Source organism: Erinaceus europaeus, chromosome 12, assembly GCF_950295315.1.
Source record: "Erinaceus europaeus chromosome 12, mEriEur2.1, whole genome shotgun sequence".
NCBI lineage: Eukaryota > Metazoa > Chordata > Mammalia > Eulipotyphla > Erinaceidae > Erinaceus > Erinaceus europaeus.
Window position 1 is genome coordinate 87,212,148 of NC_080173.1, and position 14,255 is coordinate 87,226,402.

Here is a 14,255-nt window from a genome sequence, read left to right on the forward strand (position 1 = left end):
GAGAGAAACTGAGAGATGATGGGGAGATAGAGAGAGGGAGAAAAAGACAGATACCTGCAGACCTGCTTCACCACTCATGATGTGGACCCCTGTAGGTTGGGAGCAGGGACTCAAACCCAGGTCCTTCAGTTTGGTAATATGTGCACTTAACTGGTTGTGCCACTGCCCAACAAATGTATATTTACTTATTTCTTATGAGATACGAGGGAGAGAAAGAAGAGCAGAACACTACTTAACTCTTGCATAAGGTGGTGCTCAGGATTGAACCTGTGGTCTCCGGCATGCCAGTTGGGGCTTTACTGGGCTGAACCCAGTAGAGCATTTCCCTAGCCGCTTCTAGTACTTTTTTAAAAAAAAGTTATTAAAAAAGAAATTAAAAAAATTATTCACTTTATTTATTGGATAGAGACCATCAGAAATCAAGAGGGTAGGGGGAGATAGAGAGGGAAAGAGAAAGAGAGAGACACCTGCAGAGCTGCTTTACCACTTGCAAAGCTTTCCCCCTGCAGGTGGGGACCAGGGGTTCGAACCTGGGCCCTTGTGTACTGTAACATGTGCGCTCAACCAGATGTGCCACCACCCGGCCCCCACTTCTAGTACTTTTACATCCACTGGTCTCCTTGCCCTGTTGGTTAGTGGTACCTTCCATTTGCCTCATTCTGAGTACAACCAGACCTCTCTCCTTGAAACCACCTTGAGCGGAGTCTTCATTACCACTTTAATACTGGCCAGAATAGTTCTCTTTCCCTTTGACTGTGATTAGGTTGATGGGGTCGTAGTGTGAAATGCCAGAATAACCGACATTTGGGAAATGTATAGCTAAGAGTCGGGCTTCATTGCTCTCCCAACCATCCAGTCACCCTGCTGAGCCTTTCTTCACCATCTGTCAATGTAATATGCTTCCATCCATGCTTTCTTCCCTCTGTCCTCCACATGGTGTCAGATTTGCATCAGAGTCTGGTGGCTCCTTCCCTGTTCTCCATCTCATAGGTGTCTGTGCAAAAAGCCCGACGTATATAAGATCCTGTCTTGGTATCTGCTTCTCAGAGGATTGTGACTAACACAGGAAGTGGGGGAGACACACCTCATACCGCCTCACAGCAGATTCCTCTTTACAGTGAACTCCAACCTGAGTCCGTGTCTTTGTAGGTAAGCATGCATGCTCTGGCAGCCAGACAGTGCAAACCACACCCCCCCAGGGCTTCTCCTTTTGTCTTGGTTGTCAGGAAACTTAGAGCCAAACTGAGGTCAGCCTCAAAAACTGGCTCGTCTCATGTGACGGGGACTTTTCTTCGGTGGACTTGTCTTTATTCTTTATTTTGATGTTTTTATTATCTCTATTTATTTATTGGATAGAGACAGCCAGAAATTGAGAGGGAAGGGGGTGGTTGAGAGGGAGAGAGATAGAGAGACACCTCTTGCAACACTGCTTCACCACTCACAAAGATTTCCCCCTGGAGGTAGGGACTGGGGGCTCTAACCTGGGTTCTCGCACACTGTATGTAACACAGTTGTCTGGCCTTATGCTTAACACGCAACTTCATTATCCCTCCTTCCTTTAACAAGTAGGAAGGACAGATTTTGCTAATTGAAAAACCAGCAGACTGTGGTCCAGGAGTCAGAACTTGTCACTTGTTCCCTTGGATCACGCCGAGACCTGCTCCTGCATCTCCTCTGAGCTAGGAGTAGGTAGTGGGAAGGCAGTCTTATACATTCCATCTTTGCCCACCTGACAGCTCTGCTGGACAGTGCAGCATCTCCCCAAACTGGTGTAAAGAATGGTCATGAGTTTCATTTACCCATCTCCACCTTGCATGGAGGCTTAGTGAATTAATACAGGGTGAGTTGTTAAAAAATTAGTCGATGCTCAGTCTTTTTTCCTTTTGTCCTTCCTCTCCCTGTTTCTCTCTTTCCCTGTCTGCCCCTCTCTCCTACTCCTTCTAGATCCCTCCTCCATCTTCACACTGAAACTAAACTTGTGATAGCTGTAATTTCCTTCCTACCTTCTCATTGTCCTCTGAGCCCTAGACCCCCTTATTTTTCAAAGGAAGTTCACTTTTCATGTTTCTGAGAAAAATAGAGAAGTTGCCAGTAGCTCTAGGAGACAACCCCAAACAAATTTTGTTTTCAAAAGTCTGGGGCAGCCGGAAGAAGCTCTCAGACTTGGGTCTACATCTGGCCCACAGACATGCTTTGTTGGGGGCTTATAGATAGTCTTGGGGGGGGGATGTAAATAGTTGCCAGCATTTACAAATCAAAAGATTCTGCCTAAAAGTCTGAGCTTCTGTTATCACTCAGAAGTCTTCTGATACTGGGCATGCATCCGGTGTGTGTGTGTGTGTGTGTGTGTGTTGGGGGGCCCAGTGGGGGTTCTCCTGGAGGTGGCATGGCTTCTCTAAGTGTGATAGTCCCCATGTTCCATGGTTTCAGTCATCTATGTCCTCTTCCTGTCCCCTTGACTTTGAGACACCTGGCTATCTGACTGAAATAATCAGGCTATCTTGTCTACAAGAGGTGTGGAAGAAGACTTCTGCGTTTAACCAGAGGAGAACACTAGCCCAGGGTTGAGAGGCTGGAGTCCCCAAGACTTTGAGAGTACAGGGATTGAGGAAGGCCAGGGCTAGCTGGGATAAAGCTTTCTAGTGGTGGCAAAGATCTCAGGTGAGGACAGCTGAGTACTAAGTCTGTGTCCTGAATGCCGCCTTTACCAGAACACAAAAATGTTCTCAAGAAGGGGTTCCATCCCATTTCCCTAGCTCCCCACCCCCGTGGAGCGTGCAGGCCTGCTAAACCTGTACAGGAGGACTATCGTCACAGTGGACTGAACACAACAACCTCCACCCACCTTCCAGACTTGGTAGACCTCATGCTTCTCCCAGGATCCCAAGGAAGAGGAGACACTTTGGTGACACTGTAATTCATTCTGACCATGGAAAGTGAGATATATAAGCTGGATTTCACTTCCTCAAAAGAAAGAAGGAAATAGGGTATTTTTTGTGCCTCAAGTGTGTCAGGGGCTGTTCATATTGAGACACATGTCTAATGTCACTGGTGACTCAGGAGGGCCAATAAGTGAATGATTATTATCAAGAAGGAATGATCACTATCTTGATTATTACCTTTTCCTCCATCAAGGAAAGTGGGGGTGTTACTATTAGATGGTACTGTTAATGGAGGAAATATGCTGTGGACTGACCTTTAACCTCATGGAAGGAACTTTTGCTGAAACAGACTGATGGGGGTGCTCTGGAGACAAGCAGACCTCCCTCTCTCACACAGGAAAAACTTACCTTACTCCTACCTACACTGGACACATAATAACAAAAATATCTTTGAGTGGATCATAAATCAAGACCACTAACTCTTCTCATGCCAGAAATATCCCGAGCCAAGAGCCTATAAAAGGCCACCAGCCTGTCCCAGGGTGGGCTTCTCAGCTCCCCCGGCTGAGCCCTTTCACTTCCCTGGCCAGGGGTTCTAAACTCTCCCTGGCTACTTCATTAAAACTTTCCTTAGGGGGGCCAGGCAGTAGCACACCGGGTTAAGTGCACATAGTGTGAAGCTCAAGGATCCTGGTTCAAGCCCTGGGCTCCCCATTGCAGAGGAGTTCACTTCACAAGTGGTGAAGCAGGTCTGCAGGTGTCTATCTTTCTCTCCTTCTCTCTGTCTTCCCCTCTTCTCTCCATTTCTCTCTATCCTATCCAACAGCAACAGTAGCAACAACAATAATAGCAACAACAACAACAATAGAAAAAAGATGACTTCCAGGAGCAGTGGATTCATAGTGTAGCCACCCGGCCCCAGTGATAACCCTGGAGGCAAAAAACAAACTTTTCTTTGTCCACATACCTGACTCTGCTTGCCCCATTAGTGTCTCATATTTCTAACAGTTAATTCTTAACACCTAAATAGCACTTGAAACACACACACGTGCACACACACACACACACGCGCGCGCACACACACACACACATTATATATGCATGTGTTAATCAAGCCAATTTCAATTTTTGTACTAAGAAGACAGCATTTTGGGGACCAGGTTCAAGCCTCTGGTCCCCACCTACAGGGAGAAAGTGTCACGAGTGGTGAAGCAGGGCTACAGGTTTCTCTGTTTCTCTCCATCTCCCCTTCTCCTCTCTGTCTCTAACTAATAATAAATAAAATAAAAACATTAAAAAAGAAGACAGCATTTTTTGCAGACTCCCCTTGCAAATGGGGGCAGGGGGGATGCTTGAACCTGGGTCCCTGCACATAGTAACATGCTAGGTCTACTAGATACACTGCAGCCCAGCCCCCCCTCACCCATGCAGTGTTTCCCAGTATATAACCTCATTTGATTCTGACAAGAGCCCCATATGTTTGACAGGATAAATATTGTTCTCTCTGTTTAGATTCCAGATCAGAAGCTCTGCCCTAACCCTTATTTCTTCTTGAACCACAGAAGGTCAGAGCTAGGGTGGGTCCTGAAGTTTCTCTTCCCCATTTACAGATGGAGCAATGAGGCTGAGAGAGGAGAGGCAATTTTTACAGAGGGCCACAGAACTGTTGGAACAGAACTTTTTCTGTATAAGTACTGCATGCTAACAGATTGCGCCACTGGAGCTCCAAGGAACAGAACTTTTTCTTTCTCAAGTGCTCTTTCTTTAATTGTACGTGTGGCTACTCATGTGCTTACAGGAAAAAAAAAATAAAGAAAGAAAGGTACAGCCAGGTGAACTTATGAGTATAAATCCATCTATATGTGTCTGGGGTTTGAATGCAGAAATAAATGCTCTTGATAAGTTACCTGAGAAAATGTTCCCAGCTCCCAAATCAGGATAAATGTTATTACATCTCAAGAGACGATAGGGAGGGGAGGGAGATGAAAAAGAATGACAGGTCCAAACCATGACTGAGCCCCTCACGTTCAAGGTCTGCTACTCAACCACAGGTGATTCAATGCCAGGACTTGGCAATTCCCATTTCCCTTGTCCTGTGAGATGGACAGATTCTCCAAGCTCCCTCTTAGTGCATTTGACCTTTCCCCTAGTGCCTTCCCAGCACAGGCTGCCCTATAGAATCACCTGGGAACTTTTTAAAAATGACAGTGCACAGCTCACTCTCAACCAATTAACTCAGAGCTCTGTAGGAAGAGTTTAATAAAAAAAATTCTATAGTTTCCCAGAAGAATCTAATATTACAGACAGAGTGAGAACTACTGCCTTAGATGATAAGCTGGAGGACTGATACGTTAGTAAAGGAAGGAAGTAGTGATGAGATGTTCAGGGCTTACAGAGGACTGTCATTCTTGAACTAAGGCTGAAACTCAGATGTTCAGACGGCCCCTCCTCAGCACTGCCCTTGACCATCACAGACATGTGGGAGTTTCAAAACAAGACAACTGGAGAAAGGTGACTTCTTTTTTAATGTAATCTTCTGAGGTTTTCCTTTGTCTTATTGAAGTTATGTTTTTAGATTTTTTTTAAAAAAATTTAATTTATTATTGGATACAGAGAGAAATTAGGAGGGAAGGTGGAAATAGAGAGGGACAGAGACAGATGCCTGCAGCTCTGTTTTATAATTCACGAGGCTTTCCCTCTGCAGGTGGGGACCAATGGCTTAAACCCAGGTCCCTGTGCACTGTAGTGTGTGTGCTAAACCAGGTGTGCCACCGCCTGGCCCCTACATATTTTATTTATTCATTTTTAATGAGTGAGAGACACAGAGAGAAAGATAAAGAGAGATAGAGAGACCAGAGCATTGCTCAAGCTTGGTTAATGGTGGCACTGGGAACTGAACCTGGGATGTTAGTGCTTCAGGCATGAAAGCCTTTTGCATAACCATTAATCTGTTTCCCCAGTGTAGTCATGGTTAATTTTATGTGTCAGCTCAACCAGATCGCAAGGTAACAGAGCTTTGGCCAGATATTATTCAGGATGTGTCTTAAGAATATTTGTTCGAGTTTACTATTTAAATTGATTGACTCCAAATAGCAGAGTGCTTTTCATAATGTGTGTGTGTGTGTGTGTGTGTGTGTGTGTGTGTGTGTGTGTGTGTGTGTGTGTGTGTGTTTGGGGGGGTGGTGATGGAGCATTCAGTCAATAGGTGTCCTGAACATAGAGCAAAATGTTGGCCCTCTCTCTCAAGTAGGAGGGAATTCTGCTTGGCTGCCTTCTGGCTTGGACGTGTTTTTTTTTTTTGTTGTTGTTGTTTGTTTTTTCCCTGACCCTTGATTTGAGTAGAAAGAAGGACTCTTCCTGAGTCTTGAGCCTCTAGGTCTGTGGAATCAAACTACACTGCTATCAGTTCTAGTCTTCAGCTTGCTGACTATAAATCTGGGGACTTGTCAGCCTCTATGATCTTGTGAGCCAATTACTTATAATAAATACCCTTCCCCATATGTGTACACACTTCCTATCTGTCCTGTTTCTCTGAAGAGCCCTGACTAATATAGCCACAGGGGACCATGGCCACCACATGGGAAAAACTGGTGAGTAATCACACTTTAAAATTTCTACAGTCTTCTGCAGCTGCCTGGAGTATGGGAGGGGTGGACACGTCCACCCAGAAGACAGGTCACTTGAGACATACCAAATCACTGCTGATGTGACTGAATTTGTAAATCCCAAAGGGCTATTCCCTCCACTTTCTGGTTATCTTTCATCAAAACCAGGACAGAAATCAAAATGTACCAGTCTTTCTGGTTTGTTCTCTTTCTGAAGCTATTAACCCCGGGTTCCATGACCTCATCCCAGATGAGCTAATACAATTAGGAATGTGGTTTATGTGCTTTCCAGTTTAAACCTGGAGCTCCTGAGGCTTGTTAATTCTGAACAGGTGAATAATATCCAGGACTCGTTGGCATTTATGAGTTGTCAGAAGTTGAGCTTATCTTGACCTTGGCCCCCTGAAAGGCCCATCTTCCTTGAACCCATAGACCTCCCTCTCCCAACAAGGACCACATGCACTTGTCCAGCTTTCTTGTCCAGTCAGGCATGACGACACATATGAAAATCTCTTAGTATGCAGATAGCACCATCTCATCATTGAGAGTTTTGGAAACCCATTCAGACATGCCACTCAGCTGCTCATTGAAACCAGGAACAAGGATGCCTTATCTACTAGAGTGACTCAGCTCAGGGACCTTTTCCATTCCATGCCCAAGCTCCCCCATACTCTCCCACCCCCATGCAGTAAAGTGCTCAGGCTGTTTTGAGATGTTTGCAAGCCTACCCCTGTTTGCAGGAATGACAACATCACCATAGTTTTAGTTGGTACCTTTGAAGCATTGCTCTTTGGTAGCCCTCCAAACATAGATCCTATTTTTCCGGCGTCTTGCTTCTTAACTCCAGGATGACAGGGTGCTGAGGGCTATAGGAAGGTGGGGGAGAGCTCAAAACAACTATAATCTGGGAAGATGTTCAGGGCAACTGCTGCTGTGATCATGATGGGTAACCCTCCATTTGAAGGCAAGCATCCTGACTTAGAAGCTATCTTCCCCATGTGCCACTGAGCTGTGGAGTCATCTGTCACAGATTTGGGGGAGGATGCCCACCGTCCTCATCTGCCCAGAAATCCTCCCTGCTTACTGGCATCTCAGAAGGACTGCAGTCCAGGTGCCCTGACCTATCCTGATCTTGACGTGGGCACAGGACCAAACTTTGACTCACTCCCTCACCCTCTAGTGAGTCTTCTGTGGATGATGGCTGGGAGGAAAGCTCCCTTAGTGTGCTCTCCAAGGACTGCCTGCCTCTTCCTGTTTTGGTAGAAGATCTATTCTGTTCCTTCTGGTGTTTCATGCTTCAGTAGTTCATTTTTGGCCACTTAAAAAAAATAGCCCTGTGGTTTTGTATTGCTTTGTATGCAAGCATCTTTACTGGAATACCTTTTGAAAAAACGGTACCGTGCGTGTTTATTATAATTATAGAGAGTGCAAGATGAGTTGGTTAGGAAGTATCTTGGAGATTTCTCACAGTGCTGATCCTCCCCTCCCAGTCTAAGCTCCACTTGGTTAAAGATAAAATGACCTATTGCAACACCAGCATTCACTAGGCTTTCTGAACTAATCGAAGCTTCTTCTGATGAGGTGAGGCTCCTAGAAGGTAGCAGAGTGAGGAAAGGATGCAAGTCCTAGGAATGACAGTCTGTACTTGTCTTGGGGTGTCCTCTCTCTTGACTCAGGACAGAGAACTCTAAGAGCATTAGAGTCCGTGCCCAAATGGTCTCTGAATCTCAATCTGTTTACTACTGAATCACCTACATCTTAATGGAAGGCGCACTTCCCCCGTGCTGTCCAGCAAGAGCCTAGGCTTTGGAACCAACCAGGTTTGGGTTCCAGTCCTGCTCTGCCACTTCCTAACTGTATAGTTTTGAGTATGTCACCCCACCTCTCTGAACCTCAGTTTCTCTTCCATTAAAATGAGGACAATCATACCAATGATCCTATCTCACAGAATCCACCTGACAGTTGCACAAGGCAATTCATAGTAATATGATTAAGAGCACTTAGTGGATTGCTGGGTTGTGTGGTTCAAACCCTGTATTGATCTCACAACACCTGCATGACCCTGGGAACCATATCTGTTCTCTTCGCGCTACACTTAGCCCTTCTGTAAAGTGAGAGCAGTAATTCCTGTCTTATGAGTCAACATGAAGACTAGATGAGCTCACACAATTCAAGTGTTTTTACTTGAACTACCACTACTTGGTACAGTGTAAACACTATAAAGGTCCTTGTTCAATAAACTCAATAAAGGGTAAAGTCTCAGCTATTATTGTCAGTAGTCCCAATATCTAGCTCAGAGCTACAAGCATAGGGGTTTATATAATTGTATGCAGGTCCATTTTTTGGAAGCAGCCTCACATTTGAAGAGCTGAATTGAAGACTTACAGCACAGCCAGGTGGCAGTAATCCCACCAACCCTGGGGCATTCTTACCAACTCCACTCTGCACTGGTGCCTCCCCTCCCCCAGCCACCACCACTACCACCACTGACCTGAGCTCTCCATGGGAACCAGGGGCAGCTGAATGGAGCCAGAAGTGGTTGTTGTTCTGCCAGAGGTGCTTCTGCAAAGGAAGAGGAGGGTTAGTATCAGTGATGGGAAAAGGTGGAAAGTGTATCTGAAGAATGGAGGTGCTGCTTGGGCATCTAGTCTTCTGGAACCTCGAAGGGAAGCTTCTCTGTGGAAGTCTGGTTGCCCTTGACAACGACATCCAATAAAGGTAGTTGAAAAGAAAAAAAGTCCATCAGACCCATTAGGATACTTTAAAAAATATTTATGTATTTATTCCCTTTTATTGCCCTTGTTGTTTTATTGTTGTAGTTATTATTGTTGTTGTTATTAATGTCATCATTGTTGGATAGGACAGAGAGAAATGGATAAAGAAGGGGAAGACAGAGAGGGAGAGAGAAAGACAGACACCTGCAGACCTGCTTTACCGCCTGTGAAGCGACTCCCCTGCAGGTGGGGAGCCGGGGTGCTCAAACCAGATTCCATACGACAGTCCTTGCACTTTGTGCCACGTGTGCTTAACCCACTGCACTACCACCCAACTCCCAGCCCACTAGGATTTTTAAAAAGAAAAACAGACAATAGCAAATATTGACAAAGATGTGAAACTAGAGCCTTGGTCCATTGCTGGTTGGAATTTTAAACGGAGCCGGTGCTACAGAAAACAATGACAGCTCGGCATAGAATTACTACATGACTCAACTCACTTCTGGGTAAATGCCTAAAAGAACTGTACATTCGGACTCTGAGAGTTACTGGTGGGCCAGCAAAATAGTTCTCTTGGGTAGTGTGCTTCTTTGTCATGTGCACAACCCAGGTTTGTGCCTGGTCTCTACCACCCTGGAGGAAGCTTTGGTGCTATGATCTCTTCCAATCTCTACCCTCTCTGTTTGTCTCGATCTTAAAAGAAAAAAAAAAGATATTTGCACACCTATGTTCATAACAGAATTCAAAATAATCAAAAGTGAGAAATAATATAAATGTCCATAAGCAGATGAATGCATAAGCAAAATGCAATTTAGACAAACAGTGGAAAATTATTTTCCCTTGAAAAGGAAGGATAGTTTGCTATGCAAACTCTGAAAACCTCATTTTAAGTGAAATAAACAAGATCCCCAAAGGCTAATACTATATGACTCCTCAAGGCAAATTTACAGAGGTAGGAAGAATAAAGGTTACCAGGGCCTGGGGAGTGGGAGGAGCAAGAGTTTGTTGTTTAAGTGGTACAGAGATTTTGTTTAGGGTGCTGAAAAAGATCCAGCAATGGAGAGTGGTGATGACTGCACACTTTTATGAATGTACTTGAAGCCACTGCATTGCACTTAAAAGTGGTTAGAATGGCAAGTTTTACAGCACACATATTTTACCACAATAAAACAGACTAAAGGGGGACTTCTGGGGGCATGGCTATGGAGTAGGAGCCATTTCAGACTGCTTCCCAGACAAACTAGAAAAAGCAATAAAAAATCACCTGAAAACTCAAGAAAATATAACTGGGGTTTCTTCAAAGACTCAGTGAGCCACAGATGCTACTACAATCCCCTCCTGAACTCCCTGGGTAGAGGACCTCACCAATGTATCCCAGAACCTCACCTCTCCAGAGCCCTTACCCCACTAGGGAAAGATAGAAACAGTCTGAGAGTATGGATCAACCTGCCAACATGCATAACCAGCAGAGAATCAATTACAGAAGACAGAACCCCCACTTTCTGCATCCCAAAAAGAATTGTGGTCCATATTCCCAGAGGGTGAGAAATGTAAGGGAAAGGTCATTGATCCCCAGTTCCATCAGGACCCTGAGAGAGAAGAAGTAAAAGGGAGGACATTTGGAAATAGTAATAGGTGTAGGCGTGACTTAGGAAGAAAAGGTAGGACCATGGAAAAGTGGGAGGGAGGGAGGGAGAGAGAGAGGAGATAGATGACTATTTGTGGCCTTGGGAAAACCACTGAAGTTTCCAATGGAGGGAATAGGGACACAGAATTCTTGTGGATGGGAATAGTATGGACTTATATCCCTGTTATCTTATAGCTTTGTAAATCAATATTAGATCACTAATAAAGAAATTTTTTAAAAGAGTTTCAACATGGAAAAACATAGTCTGTACTCACCTACCAATGAGCAGGTAAAGAACCAACAGAAAAGTGTTCAAAAGCTCCTGTGTTAATGAACAGGCTTTTGAATGTATCACTGTGGTCCACAAGGTAGCAAGGTAGCAAGGAGATGCTGTATCAGCTACTACAGCCTTAAAACAAAGTTGGTGTCTCTTTGGACTTTAAAATTGTTCCTGTGTAGCTTATTTTATTTTTGCTTACAAGAGGGTTGTTGTTGTTTTTCCCATGGGAAAAAGAGTTAGTGTAATATTTACAATTATACATGGGGCTGAAGACTCTGAAACAAAACTGTTGCTTCGCATGTGTGAGGCCCTGGAGTCTATGATGGGCACTGGATACTGCCACTGTATTAAAAAACAAAAACAAAAACAAAAAAACCACAGCTCTACTGTAGCAAAGACAAGCTCTCTACAGGGGGTTGGAGGGCACTGGGAGTTCAGTACGCAATGATGAATGATGGAAGAGGACCCGAGTTGGCACTGGGAATGGTATGTGGACATGGAGAGATAAGAAAATGTATTCATGTGACAACTATCTTATAAATAATTATCTCCACAAATAGAGTGATCTGGAAAAGGAACAATAATGAAATTAATAAGGCATAATTTGTTGTATTGTGTTTCCCAGGTGATTGTATTATGTCTAGTTTTTTTTTAAACATATTTAAAGTTTGTGGCAACCCTGCCTTAAGCAAGCCTATTATCACCATTTGCCAAATAATGGAGAACAGTCTGGAGAACTCTCAGAAGGCTAGAAATGGACCTATCTATCATCCTGCAATTCCTCTCCTGGGGATATATCCTGAGGAACTCAACACACCCATCCAAAAAGATCTGTGCACACATATGTTCTTGGCAGCATAATTTGTAATAGCCAAAACCTGGAAGCAACCCAGGTGTCCAACAACAGATGAGTGGCTGAGCAAGTTGTGGTCTATACACACAATGAAATACTGCTCAGCTATAAAAAATGATAACTTCACCATTTTCAGCCGATCTTGGATGGACCTTGAAAAATTCATGTTAAGTGAAATAAGTCAGAAACAGAAGGATGAATATGGGATGATCTCACTCTCAGGCAGAAGCTGAAAAACAAGATCAGAAGAGAAAACACAAGTAGAACCTGAACTGGAATTGGCGTATCGCACCAAAGTAAAAGACTCTGGGGTGGGTGCGTGGGTGGGGAGAATACAGGTTCAAAAAAGATGATAGAGGACCTAGTGGGGGTTGTATTGTTATATGGAAAACTGGGAAATGTTATGCATGTACAAACTATTGTACTTACTGTTGAATGTAAAATATTAATTCCCCAATAAAGAAATTAAAAGAAAAAGTTGTGGCAACCTTGCCTTGAGCAAGCCTATTATGACCGTTTGCCAAATAGTGTCTGCTCACTTTGAGACTGTGCCATATTCATCGTTGTTGGTCCAGGGAATGAATTCTTCAGTATAATAGCAAAACATGATCCACAAAAGAAAGAAGAAAGATAAACTGGCTATTGCCAATTTTTTTTCATTTGGTTATGTAAAAGATACCTTAAAAAGATGAAAAATGAGCCCAGTCCCCTCTGCAATGAAGGAGTTCTGGTGCTGTAGTCTCTCTCACTCTCGTTTGGCCTCTGCCTCTATCTTAAAAAAAAAAAAAAGTTAAAAGACAAAGTACAGACATGAAGAATAATATAATAGACTTATTCAAAAATAAGAAAAGACATAATGGCCCCAAATGGGCAAAATATATAAACAAATGGTTCCTTAAAAATCATATGTGGAGAGCAAATAAGTACAAGGGAAAAAAAGAATGCTACTAGCAAAATGTAATCGTAGTGGAATGCAGATTAAAACAAGGATATACCACTATTGATCTAATGCGTGTATGATACCACTACTCCTGGATCAACTGCCTCATTCTTTTTCTGAGAGAAGGGGGTAGGGGAGAGGGAGACAGACAGAGAGAGGAGAGACATTATAGCTTGGTTCCATCATCCGCAGAGCTCTCCCTATGCATGGTGCTACCGAGTGGTGGCTTGGGGACTTGAACTTGGGTCCTTATGCATGGTAAAGTATGTCCTCTACCCAGTGAGCAATCTCTCAAACCCCCAATGTATTAACCTTTTAAAATTAAACTTTAAATTTTGAGATATTTAAAAATTCAGGTGCACTTGTAACACTTGTAAGAAATAGTACAGAGAGAGCCTCTGTGCTCTTTCCTTGGTTCTCCCAAGGATAACACCTTCTGGAATTATAGTTAATATCATACACAAGATATTGACATCAAAGTCTCCTATTCATATTTCCACAGTTTTACATGTGGTCTTTGTATGAACACTGAGTGAATCCCTTATCTTATAATGATACACACTAAAGTACAAAAATGGTATCAATTATGTGGGCTTCCAGGTCACTTTCAGTTTAATACATTACTACATCTTCTGATTTTGTATGACTATAATAATTATTGTTATCATCATTATTATTTTATCAGAGCACTGCTCAGCTCTGGTTTATGGTGGTATAGGGGATTGAACCTGGAAACTCTGGAGTATTGGTCATGAGAGACCCTTTGTATAACCACTATATTACCTCCCCCACACCTGATTTATTTATTGATTTATTTTTTTAAAAAGGATCACTTTTTTTCATAAGAGACACATTGTTCAACTCTGGCATGGTGGTGGTTTTAGAAAATGAACCTGGTTTGTCTGGGCCCTTGGACAAGCAGGTCTGGTGCGTCACTTCTCTATCTCCCTGGTTCCATCTTCTGATCATTTAATTTTAGGATTGACATTATTTTTATTATATCACAGATGGTACTGAGTAGAATACTTTCAGGACCTGGGCAGCAGTGCACCCAGTTGAGTGCACACGTTACCACAAGGGCCCGGATTTTAGCTGCTCCCCATCTGCACGGGGGCGGGGGGGGGGGGAAGCATTATGAGTGGTGAAGCAGGCCTGCAGCTGTCTCTCTTTCTCCCTCCCTCCTCCCTCTCAATCTCCCTTCCACCTCTCAATTTCTCTCTGTCCTAATTAATAAAATTGAAAGACTGAAAGAAAAAGAGAGATAGAGAGGCTGAAAGAGATAAAAGAAGGAAGGAAGAGAGAGAGGGAGGGAGGGAGGAAGGAAGGAAGGAAGGAAAGAAGGAAGGAAGGAAGG

The 14,255-nt window shown here is 43.6% G+C and overlaps 1 protein-coding gene across 5 annotated transcripts in view; it reads right to left on the bottom strand.

Moving 5' to 3' along the window:
- The window catches only part of PIK3R6 (phosphoinositide-3-kinase regulatory subunit 6), a 63,858-nt gene that overhangs the window by 36,093 nt on the left and 13,510 nt on the right, over positions 1–14,255 (bottom strand). For all 5 annotated transcript variants that reach the window (XM_060204412.1, XM_060204413.1, XM_060204409.1 and 2 more), the window contains exon 2: positions 8,979–9,049. In XM_060204412.1, the coding sequence (XP_060060395.1) occupies positions 8,979–8,991 (13 nt within the window). In that variant the 5' untranslated portion in view covers positions 8,992–9,049. The remainder of the gene's footprint in view (positions 1–8,978; positions 9,050–14,255) is intronic.